The following is a 12,514-nucleotide window of genomic DNA, read 5'->3' as shown; positions in this document are numbered from 1 at the left end:
CGTGTTATAAAGTCAGAACTGTGAGAAAAAGTCTTTTTTTCCTCAGAATTGGACTTTATAACTCACAATTGCAAGTTTATATCTCACAAATCTGAGAAAAGAAGTCAAAATTGTGAGTTTATATCTCAAAATTGTGAGAAAAAAAGTTTGATTTATTTAGTGGCGGAAACAAGCTTTCATAGAACAAGGTTAACTAAAACTAACACCATAAAAAACGATTCAACTTATTTTATTTCAGTTAGTTGCCAAGGTATTACTCATTTTCATTTAGTTTAACTTGATGTACTAAAATGACTGAAACTGAAATAAAAGTTAATAAAAACTATATAGACATATTTAATATAAAATAATAATGTAAATGTTGGTGGTCTAGTGTTAATGTTGTGATGTCAAATCACAATTACTTCTGAATTGTTTTAGTTAAGTTCTAATCAACTGAACCTGTTCTTGATGACCATTAAAATGACCACTGTGCAATATTTTACAATATATAGTGCAGATATGTGACTTATATATGATTTCTTTGTTATGTGATGGATTTAAAAAAAAAAAATATGATGAATGTATAATCATGTGTTTTGCATGTTTTGTCTGCCATATATCAGATTTCAGATGGAGTCGTTCTCAACAGAAGACGTTTGTACCGTGCGGTAAGATACAGTAGTTATCATGCAGTTATCTGACTTATGTTTGTTTTTGCAAATGTTCTTTATGTATGATATTTGATTTTGTGGCTGTGTTTTGCTCTCTCTGGATAATAACTCTCTCTCTGCTCCAGAAAGTCGTTCAGTTTAAACTCGACTGCAATCCATTTCGTTTTGTGCTCCACTAAAACTGATCTTTAATTCTCCCTGCAGCTACTGCAATTGATGAGTTTTTCATAATTATTCCCTTTGCAGCTTTTTAACTTTTCATGAGAGAAGGAGCAATTTCGCAGCTTTTATTGTGTTCTGTAGAGAAGTGAGATATAAGATATTGATATTTGTGTGGTTTATATCCTGCGCTGCCTCTAATGTTTGATATAAAAGTGCATTACACATTCAGCGTGCTTACAAAAGGCCTGATTCATCACCCGTGTTCACTAATAGCTTTGTGTAGTTAAACTTTACAGATTTTAGTCTGTGTTTCTTTAGCAACAAAAGTTAGCAAAAAGGTTTCAATGCATGCATTATTTAAAGTATTGAGAAAGCGAGAGAGGTAGAAATACTGTTACGGTGCTTGTGTAGCAGTAAGTTTGGTGATGGTTGACATAGTTGCTGCCTATGAAGGGTGTTTCAGATCAGATGGTTCCTCATTACAAAACATCCAAAGGTTTCAGCAGTTTAAGTCCCTGTTAGCAGCTGCTAACAATCCTGGTTGTGTCCGGATGCTTTGAGAGAAAACTATTGCAGAAGGAGATTTTGATTTTCAGATTTCTAGTAATTTCCATAAATATAAACCAGGTTTGGAGCTCTCCAGTAATCACAAATGTCACTGTATTTTTATGACTCAGGTCATGGTTCAAGTCATACTTAAAAGGGAGAAGTTATTACGTGAGTTTAGGCAACCATAAGTCCTAGTGGACATCCATGACACGCGGAGTGCCCCAAGGCTCAATTCTAGTACCGCTCTTGTTCAACCTGTATATGCTGCTACTGAGCCAAATAATGAGAACCAAATTCCAAGTTACTTACAACCTGTAACGAAATGAAATTATATGAGATTATACACAAACTATCCATTAGTCTGAGTGAGTGACCTTTATTTCTTGTTGGGATTACAGTAATCTCTGCACATATTAACATTAAACATTACTGCGCAGACATTGTGGGGGGTTTTGTTGTTGTTGTTGTGGTTTAAAATGTATTCACTGCAAAATGCTTTTCTTACTTAGCATTTTTGTGTTGTTTCCAGTCTAAATATCTAAAAATTCTTAAATCCAGATGCTTTGAATAGATAAGTAACATGACATAAGATATTTTTTCTTGTTTTCTGGGGAGAAAAAAATCCAAATGAAGTGATTTTTTGCTTAAAACAAGCAAAATTATCTCCCAATCGGGTAAGAAAAATAATCTTGTTTCTGTTTGGGACAAAAACAAGAAACAAGAAAACAAGAAAAAATATCTTATGTCATTTTACTTATCTAGTAAAAGCATCTGAATTTAAGATTTTTTTTTATATATTTAAGCTGGAAACAAGACAAAAATACTAAATAAGAAAGGCATTTTTGCAGTGTTGGTGTAGAAATCATTATATGACAACATAAATATTATGATTTATTCTAAACTTGGTTAAGGTATTTATCTGACAAAATTATTAGGCAAACTACAGCTACAGGTTTTATTTTACTATGCAAATAAAAAAATGCATAGAAAAACAAAAAGCTGACAGGAAAAAGAAACAAAGTTTTCTCCTGTTTTTTTGCATGTGTTCATAATTTCTTTGTATGATTGTCACACAATTTGTCATGTTTCATTGCGTTATTATCACATAAAACAATGGACTCCAGGCACAGCTACACAATATACTTTATATATATATATATATATATATATATATATATATATATATATATTGAATAACAATATGATTTCATGTAATAAAAATATTGTGCACTTATGCAGTACACTGAAGTGCAAAGGTCTAAAAGGCAGAATGTGTTTTGTTATGAGGATATTATGTGTGTGTGTGTGTGTGTGTGTGTGTGTGTGTGTGTGTGTGTGTGTGTGTGATCGGGATAATCCGTGTAACCCTTTAGTGACCGCGGAGCTCCATCGCCTCCGTCTGCTGCAGTGACTTGTTTATTTCTTGGATTTCTCTGAATAGGATCGAGTCTCCTTTAAATATCGCCTGCTGTTTAACGCATGAGACGGGATGTGAGACGGGATGTGAGCGGGGATGTTTACAGCTAAGACAGAGATCCGGCATGGAAGCGGCCGGTGCTGATGAGACACGCCGCGGATCCCGGATCTTCATCATCACCATCATCATCTCCGGCGGTTGTAGCATCTGAAGCGATGCAGCTCACGTTCATCATGTTCGTTCTCCGTGTGTGAATCGCTGAGATGGTTCGGGTCGTCAGTGTTCTGGGTCTGGTGATGTTCAGCGTCGCTTTGCTCATTTTGTCATTGATCAGTTACGTGTCCATCAAGAAAGACTTCATCTTCACCTCCCCGAAGTACGCCAACGCCGGCGGTCCGCGGATGTACATGTTTCACGCGGGGTTTCGGTGAGTTATAACACACATTTTTTTTTTTACATATGTCATAACGGGGTTGTTTATTTCTGTAAAGGGCAACGTTTCTAATGCGCATGTGCTTTAATCACATTTTTTTGGAAAGGCCTCTTGTCCTTCTGTCATGATGCTCAGAGCGCATGCGCAGTTCAGTCCTGGATCATGAAGATGGACTAACCTACATTCTCATATTTCGCAGAGTAATGATTTCTGAACAGTCAGCTGGCTGCATTCATATTCTATATACGTCATGCATTATATTCTAACAAATATTCTTTATTGGTATCTATGGTTTCATAAAGAACATCTACACTTCTATTTAGAACTCTTGACTCAGTTTTAAAGAACTCTTAATGGCACAAAGATTCAATATAAGGAGAAATGTCTTAAATGATTGCATAATACTTTCATGTTTATTTCATTTTTTTCTAGCTAAAAAGTATGTTTACTAGCTGTTTAATTCATAAAATTGAATTAAAACAAAATGTATTTATTAATTTAAGCCAAATCCATAAAATGAGCCCATGATGGGAACCGCTAAAGTGACGGAACCCTTTAAGATTCTAAATAAAACCTTTATTTTTAAGAGTGATACAATACTTATACTGAATCCACATTTAAAAATAAAGGTTCCATGAAGAACCTTTAACATCCACGGAACCTTTCAAATGCACAAAAGGTTCTTTATAGTTGAAAAAGGTTCTTTAGAATATTAAAATGTTCTTTGGATTAAGGAAAAAGGTTCCTTTAAGAACGTTTTTTTTTTTTTTTTTTGGGTAATGTTGAATGATGACATTTGAAATATAGCATACATGTGTACAGAAGTGCATGTTTTTTGATCAGTGTCATTCTGAACATAACATATTCTGTACATAAACACTGTAAAGTGCAACTAAAGTCCAGTGTTAATGTTGTGATTGATTGAAACTGAAGGATGGTGCAGCTCGTCTGAGGCCCTGAACGCTGTCCTTGGTCCTGATTTACTCCTCTGGCAGGTTCATTTCCAGTCAGTAATCAGACTCTTTTGGTACAGTCAAGGTTACATAGAAGGAGTCATTTTGATATGGCACTCTTATGTGACCATATGTTATTCATCTTTGCCGGTTTGTCATTTGAACTTCCGCCAGGGAATAGAGAAAATGGCAAAACTAGCAGAACTGCCTTCAAATCAGCTAATAGTGTACCAGAGGCTTGATTTGAATTACTTACCAGTAATAATAATTGCACATGCCTAAAAGAGGCCATATTGTGCACTTTTATGAAGTCTTGTTCATTATGTTGATTATTGTCCTCATATTCTCCATTGTTGCAGCTCCTCTCTTCCCAGTCTGTCAGTAACGCTCTGTTTAGTTCCTGTCTCTATGAAGCCCCTCCTTCTGAAAAGCACAGTGTGCTCTGATTGGTCGGCTGGAGCAGTATGTTGTGATTGGTGTTTGGGAAATGTCCCGCCCCTTACCATAACCGCCAGTTTCAACACACTACTAACTCAACCAGGCCCCGCCCCTTTATTCTGTGTATGAATTATTTAAATGAGGAACATTGAAGAAAACTCAAGACTACAATGGAGGCATTTCAGGGAGTTCAGAAACACTGACACTGATATAGAGAAGAACTCCCGCTGGAGGGACTTAATTAAACCTAAATAGCAATATATATATATATATATATATATATATATATATATATATATATATATAATAGATATGTATAATAAACTAACTAAAGCACATAACAAAATGACTAAAAATTAAAATAAAATTTACATGAAATCCAAAAACAAAAACTTGGAAAAACATGCTAGAAGCATGCTAGCAATGTGCTAAAACATGTTAACAACGTGCTTGCTAACTCATGCTAAAAACATGCTAGCAACATGTTAAAACATGTTAACAATGTGTTAAATGATGCTATAAACATGGTAAAACATGTTAACAATGTGTTAAATCATGCTATAAACATGTTAAAACATGCTAGCAATGTGCTAATTCATGCTAGTTACATGCTTCGACATGTTAATGAAAACAACAAAATAAAACATGTTAGCAATTTGTTAAATCATACTAGTGATATGCTAAATCATGTCAGCAACTTGTTAAATCATGTTACAAGCATGTTAACAACAAGCTAAATCATGCTAGCAATGTGTTAAATCATGTTAGAAAAATGCTAGCAACATGATAAATAATGCTAGCAAATGTTAGTGAATGCTAGTAATATGATAAATTATGCTACCAAAATGCTGAAACATGTTAGCAATGTTAAATCATGCTAGAATCATGCTAGCAACATGATAAATCATGTTGAAACATGTTAACACTGCACTAAATAATGCTACCAAAATGCTAGCAATGTTAAATCATGCTAGCAACATGTTAAATAATGCTAGCAAATGTTAAATTGTGCTTGAAACATGTTAACAACATGATAAATCATGCTAACAACAAGCTAAATAATGCTAGCAATGTGTTAAATCATGTTAGAAACATGCTAGCCACATGCTAAATCATGCTAGCAAATGTTAATGCATGCTAATAAAGTATGATAAAGTATGCTAGCAACATGCTAAAACATTAGCAATGTTAAATCATGCTAGCAACATGATAAATCTTGTTAAAACATGTTAACACTGCACTAAATAATGCTAGCAACATGCTAAATAATGCTAGAAAATGTTAAATCGTGCTAGAAACATGCTAACAACATGATAAATCATGCTAACAACAAGCTAAATAATGCTAGCAATGTGTTAAATCATAGGTGCGTCCCAAATTTGCATACTTGTGCACGTTTTTAAGTACAAATAGTGCGAGTAGTGCGTTCACACAGAAAATTCCAAAAAGAAAAAGTACACTTTAAATACCCGGATGAAGCACTAAATTAACGGAAAAAACGAAGTGTGGAATCTTGGACACTTCATGCACTCAACTGTCGCAGCTTTAATTACGTAGCGAAGGGGGAGGGGGAATCAGACTCCTTTGTTAAATGACAAAATAACCTTATACAATTCACACATCACATGGATGAGTACATAGTGCATAAGTACATAGTGTATGAGCGCATAGTGTATAGTGCGTTGTTTGGGATGCAACTCATGTTAGAAACATGCTAGCAACATGCTAAAACATGTTAGCCATGTTAAATCATGCTAGGAATCATGCTAGCAACATGATAAATTGTGTTGAAACATGTCAACACTGCACTAAATAATGCTAGCAACATGCTAAAACATGCTAGCAACATGCTAAATAATGCTACCAGCATACTAAATCATGCATATATCCAAATTCTAGCTTTTAAAAATATTGAATTAAAACTTAAAACCTATTCAAAATTTAAACCTTCAAACTTAAAGCTGTTAAAACTACTTTAAACTTTCTGGCTAGGCTTTCTCAAGCCAACATCAAAGTTTGTCTACAAGGCTCTAAAGCTCTAAAGGCTCTTCATTGGCATTGATGGTTCTGTGAAGAGCCTTTAACATCCATGGAATCTTTCTCTTCCACAAAAGATTCTTTATAGTGTTAAAAGGTTCTATAGAATATTAAAACATTCTTCACATAAAAAAAGGTCACTGAAAGGTTCTTTGGGGAACCAGAAATGGTTCTTCTATGGCATGCGTTAGTGTGAAAAATGATTGAGTTCCTGTTCACTGTTATATTTGGAGTGACTTGAGTCGGCCTGTAAACCAACACAGCTCTCTGACCTCTGAGGCCGTAACCCAGACTCAAATAACTCTGGTAATGAAACGGAACAAGCTTTAACAAATGAGAGTGAGAAAACGAGCAGGCGTGGAGTCTAAAAAGAGGCTGCTTAATTAGAACGGGCATCGACTGCCCCGGGCGGGAGGTGACTGACAGGAGTCTGGATGGGTCCGATTGATTGGAACCACTTTCAGCAGCTGCCATCAGCGGGACATCGGGATCGGGCCTTCCTGTGAAGTGGAACAGAAACAGTGTTTTCATTTCCTCTGTCTGTCCATATTCTCGTCAGGTCCCAACTGGCAATGAAGTTTCTGGATCCTGCGTTCACGTCCCTGAATAACGCCCTCAACGAGAACATACAGGAGTCCAGCAACTGGAGGTTTAACAAGAGCGCTTATTTAGAGCAAAGGTGAACGTCACACACACACAGTGCAGAAGATGAGAGTATCTCAATAGTTTTTGAATAATCAAGGTAGATGCCATTTTTTATTTTTATTAAACAATTACGAGATGTAAACTCAGAATTACGGGAAGTCAGAATTGCGAGATTTAAACTCAGAATTCCGAGAAAAAAATCGGAATTGCAGAATGTAAACTTTCTTAATTATTTTATTTATTTATTTAATTCAAATGTCAATTTTTTTTTTGAAAACAGTATTTTTTTAAAAACTGTTTATAAAACATCAACTCTCACATGTGTATGTAATGTTAAATATTAATAAATATGAATATTCTTAAGTAGTTATATTATTTAAACTTCATGGTTATGGATATTCTTGTTTAAGATCTCTTTTAAAACACTCTTCAGCTGCTAATTCTTTTTCTTGCGTTGTGTTTCTGATTCTGTCCGCTTTACTCTGATGTTGTTGCATGTGTTTTCCAGTAAAGAGATCGCCCAGTACATCGACGTCCCGCACAACTTCACCCTGACCAAGAGCAGCGTTCGCGTGGGTCAGTTAATGCACTACGACTACTCCAGTCACAAATACGTCTTCTCCATTGGTGAGAACCTCAGGTCTTTGCTTCCGGACTCTTCTCCCGTCCTCAACAAGCGCTACAACACCTGCGCCGTAGTAGGCAACAGCGGGATCCTGACCGGCAGCCGCTGCGGCCCTGAAATCGACAAGTATGACTTTGTCTTCCGCTGCAACTTCGCGCCCACCGAGGTCTTCCGTAGAGACGTGGGCCGCCGGACCAACCTCACCACCTTCAACCCCAGTATTCTAGAGAAATACTACAACAACCTGCTGACCATCCAGGACAGAAACAATTTCTTCTTGAGTCTGAAGAAGCTGGACGGCGCGATCCTGTGGATCCCCGCCTTTTTCTTCCACACGTCTGCCACTGTCACACGCACACTCGTAGATTTCTTCGTAGAGCACAAGGGGCAGCTGAAAGTACAGTTAGCCTGGCCGGGAAACATTATGCAGTATGTGAACAGGTAAGAGCTTTTGTACATATGTCTGAACCTGTTTAGGCCTCATTTGAGAACCACGCTACTAAAAAATACCATGATATCATTATCAAATTCTGACATGGAATTATTAAAATTAAAAAAAGTTATTTGTGACTTTTTATCTCTTTTTTCCTCACAATTACGAGTTTATGTCTCCCAATTCTGACTTTTTTCTCAGAATTGCGATATGTAAACTCAGAATTACAAGAAGTCAGAATTGCGAGATTTAAATTCAGAATTCCGAGAAGAAAGTCAAAATTGCGAGATTTAACATCAGCATTCAGAGAAAAAAGTCAGAATTGCAAGATGTAAACTCAGAATTCTGAGGAAGAATGTCAGAATTCCAAGATGTAAACTTAGAATTACAAGAAGTCAGAATTGTGATATGTAAACTCAGAATTCTGAGAAAGTCAGAATTGTGAGGATGAAAGTCAGAATTGCGATATGTAAACTTAAAATACAGAAAAAAAGTCAGAATTGTGAGACGTAAACTCAGAATTCAGAGAAAACAGTCAGAATTATGATATTTTAACTCAGAATTACGAGAAGAAAGTCAGAATTGCGAGATGTAAACTCAGAATTCCGAGAAGAAAGTCAGAATTGCAAGATGTAAACTAAGAATTACGAGAAGAAAGTCAGAATTGCAAGATGTAAACTAAGAATTCCGAGAAGAAAGTCAGAATTGCAAGATGTAAACTAAGAATCCCGAGAAGAAAGTCAGAATTGCAAGATGTAAACTAAGAATTCTGAGAAGAAAGTCAGAATTGCAAGATGTAAACTCAGAACTCAGAGAAGAAAGTCAAAATTGCAAGAAGAAAGTCAGAATTGCAAGATGTAAACTAAGAATTACGAGAAGAAAATCAGAATTGCGAGATGTAAACTCAGAACTCAGAGAAGAAAGTCAGAATTGCAAGATGAAAACTCAGAATTCCGAGAAGAAAGTCAGAATTGCAAGATGTAAACTAAGAATTCCGAGAAGAAAGTCAGAATTGCAAGATGTAAACTAAGAATTCTGAGAAGAAAGTCAGAATTGCAAGATGTAAACTCAGAACTCAGAGAAGAAAGTCAGAATTGCAAGAAGAAAGTCAGAATTGCAAGATGTAAACTCAGAACTCAGAGAAGAAAGTCAGAATTGCAAGAAGAAAGTCAGAATTGCAAGATGTAAACTAAGAATTCTGAGAAGAAAGTCAGAATTGCAAGATGTAAACTAAGAATTCCGAGAAGAAAGTCAGAATTGCAAGATGTAAACTAAGAATTCCGAGAAGAAAGTCAGAATTGCAAGATGTAAACTAAGAATTCCGAGAAGAAAGTCAGAATTCCGAGAAGAAAGTCAGAATTGCAAGATGTAAACTAAGAATTCTGAGAAGAAAGTCAGAATTGCAAGATGTAAACTAAGAATTCCGAGAAGAAAGTCAGAATTGCAAGATGTAAACTAAGAATTCTGAGAAGAAAGTCAGAATTGCAAGATGTAAACTAAGAATTCCGAGAAGAAAGTCAGAATTGCAAGATGTAAACTCAGAACTCAGAGAAGAAAGTCAGAATTGCAAGAAGAAAGTCAGAATTGCATTAACTCAGAATTACGAGAAGAAAGTCAGAATTGCGAGATGTAGACTAAGAATTCGAGAAGAAAGTCAGAATTGCAAGATGTAAACTAAGAATTCTGAGAAGAAAGTCCAGAATTGCAAGATGTAAACTCAGAACTCAGAGAAGAAAGTCTGAATTGCAAGAGAAAGTCAGAATTGCAAGATGTAAACTAAGAATCTGAGAAGAAAGTCAGAATTGCAAGATGTAAACTAAGAATTCGAGAAGAAAGTCAGAATTGCAGATGTAAACTAAGAATTCGAGAGAAAGTCAGAATTGCAAGATGTAAATAAGAATTCGAGAAGAAAGTCAGAATTGCAAGAAGAAAGTCAGAATTGCAAGATGTAAACTCAGAACTCAGAGAAGAAAGTCAGAATTGCAAGAAGAAAGTCAGAATTGCAAGATGTAAACTAAGAATTCTGAGAAGAAAGTCAGAATTGCAAGATGTAAACTCAGAACTCAGAGAAGAAAGTCAGAATTGCAAGAAGAAAGTCAGAATTGCAAGATGTAAACTAAGAATTCTGAGAAGAAAGTCAGAATTGCAAGATGTAAACTAAGAATTCCGAGAAGAAAGTCAGAATTGCAAGATGTAAACTAAGAATTCCGAGAAGAAAGTCAGAATTGCAAGATGTAAACTAAGAATCTGAGAAGAAAGTCAGAATTCCGAGAAGAAAGTCAGAATTGCAAGATGAAAACTAAGAATTCTGAGAAGAAAGTCAGAAATTGCAAGATGTAAACTAAGAATTCCGAGAAGAAAGTCAGAATTGCAAGATGTAAACTAAGAATTCTGAGAAGAAAGTCAGAATTGCAGATGTAAACTAAGAATTCCGAGAAGAAAGTCAGAATTGCAAGATGTAAACTAAGAATTCCGAGAAGAAAGTCAGAATTGCAAGATGTAAACTAAGAATTCCGAGAAGAAAGTCAGAATTGCAAGATGTAAACTAAGAATTCTGAGAAGAAAGTCAGAATTGCAAGATGTAAACTCAGAACTCAGAGAAGAAAGTCAGAATTGCAAGAAGAAAGTCAGAATTGCAAGATGTAAACTAAGAATTACGAGAAGAAAGTCAGAATTGCGAGATGTAAACTCAGAACTCAGAGAAGAAAGTCAGAATTGCAAGATGAAAACTCAGAATTCCGAGAAGAAAGTCAGAATTGCAAGATGTAAACTAAGAATTCCGAGAAGAAAGTCAGAATTGCAAGATGTAAACTAAGAATTCCGAGAAGAAAGTCAGAATTGCGAGATGTAAATTTAGAACTCAGAGAAGAAAGTCAGAATTGCAAGATGTAAACTCAGAACTCAGAGAAGAAAGTCAGAATTGCAAGAAGAAAGTCAGAATTGCAAGATGTAAACTAAGAACTCAGAGAAGAAAGTCAGAATTGCAAGAAGAAAGTCAGAATTGCAAGATGTAAACTAAGAATTACGAGAAGAAAATCAGAATTGCGAGATGTAAACTCAGAACTCAGAGAAGAAAGTCAGAATTGCAAGATGAAAACTCAGAATTCCGAGAAGAAAGTCAGAATTGCAAGATGTAAACTAAGAATTCCGAGAAGAAAGTCAGAATTGCAAGATGTAAACTAAGAATTCTGAGAAGAAAGTCAGAATTGCAAGATGTAAACTAAGAATTCCGAGAAGAAAGTCAGAATTGCAAGATGTAAACTCAGAACTCAGAGAAGAAAGTCAAAATTGCAAGAAGAAAGTCAGAATTGCAAGATGTAAACTAAGAATTACGAGAAGAAAATCAGAATTGCGAGATGTGAACTCAGAGAAGAAAGTCAGAATTGCAAGATGAAAACTCAGAATTCCGAGAAGAAAGTCAGAATTGCAAGATGTAAACTAAGAATTCCGAGAAGAAAGTCAGAATTGCAAGATGTAAACTAAGAATTCCGAGAAGAAAGTCAGAATTGCAAGATGTAAACTAAGAATTCTGAGAAGAAAGTCAGAATTGCAAGATGTAAACTCAGAACTCAGAGAAGAAAGTCAGAATTGCAAGAAGAAAGTCAGAATTGCAAGATGTAAACTAAGAATTACGAGAAGAAAGTCAGAATTGCGAGATGTAAACTCAGAACTCAGAGAAGAAAGTCAGAATTGCAAGATGAAAACTCAGAATTCCGAGAAGAAAGTCAGAATTGCAAGATGTAAACTAAGAATTCTGAGAAGAAAGTCAGAATTGCAAGATGTAAACTAAGAATTCCGAGAAGAAAGTCAGAATTGCAAGATGTAAACTAAGAATTCCGAGAAGAAAGTCAGAATTGCGGGATATAAACTAAGAATTCCGAGAAGAAAGTCAGAATTGCAAGATATAAACTCAGGATTCCGAGAAGTAAGTCAGAATTGTGAGATGTAAACTCAGAATTCCAAGAAGTCAGAATTGCAAGATGTAAACTCAGAATTCTGAGAAAGAAAATCAGAATTATCACACTCTATGTAAACATAAAGAGAGAGCGAGTGAGAGTTACTCGTTTTAACCCATCATTCACAGAACTGAGCTGTTGTCCTGTAATCTTCTGCAATCCCATTAAAGCGAGTCGCTGTGTCCGATCGGACAGATTTAACCCCTGTAAGAT

General features: G+C 35.5%; 1 protein-coding gene across 6 annotated transcripts in view; it reads left to right on the top strand.

Moving 5' to 3' along the window:
* st8sia3 (ST8 alpha-N-acetyl-neuraminide alpha-2,8-sialyltransferase 3) overlaps nt 1-12,514 on the top strand; it is a 52,015-nt gene that overhangs the window by 31,328 nt on the left and 8,173 nt on the right. For all 6 annotated transcript variants that reach the window (XM_051877653.1, XM_051877652.1, XM_051877656.1 and 3 more), the window contains 4 exons: nt 606-650; nt 2,806-3,208; nt 7,202-7,321; nt 7,796-8,353. In XM_051877653.1, the coding sequence (XP_051733613.1) occupies nt 3,045-3,208; nt 7,202-7,321; nt 7,796-8,353 (842 nt within the window). In that variant the 5' untranslated portion in view covers nt 606-650; nt 2,806-3,044. The remainder of the gene's footprint in view (nt 1-605; nt 651-2,805; nt 3,209-7,201; nt 7,322-7,795; nt 8,354-12,514) is intronic.

This window comes from Ctenopharyngodon idella, chromosome 21 (assembly GCF_019924925.1).
Source record: "Ctenopharyngodon idella isolate HZGC_01 chromosome 21, HZGC01, whole genome shotgun sequence".
NCBI classification, from domain to species: Eukaryota; Metazoa; Chordata; class Actinopteri; order Cypriniformes; family Xenocyprididae; genus Ctenopharyngodon; species Ctenopharyngodon idella.
This window is presented reverse-complemented; position numbering and strand designations above follow the sequence as displayed.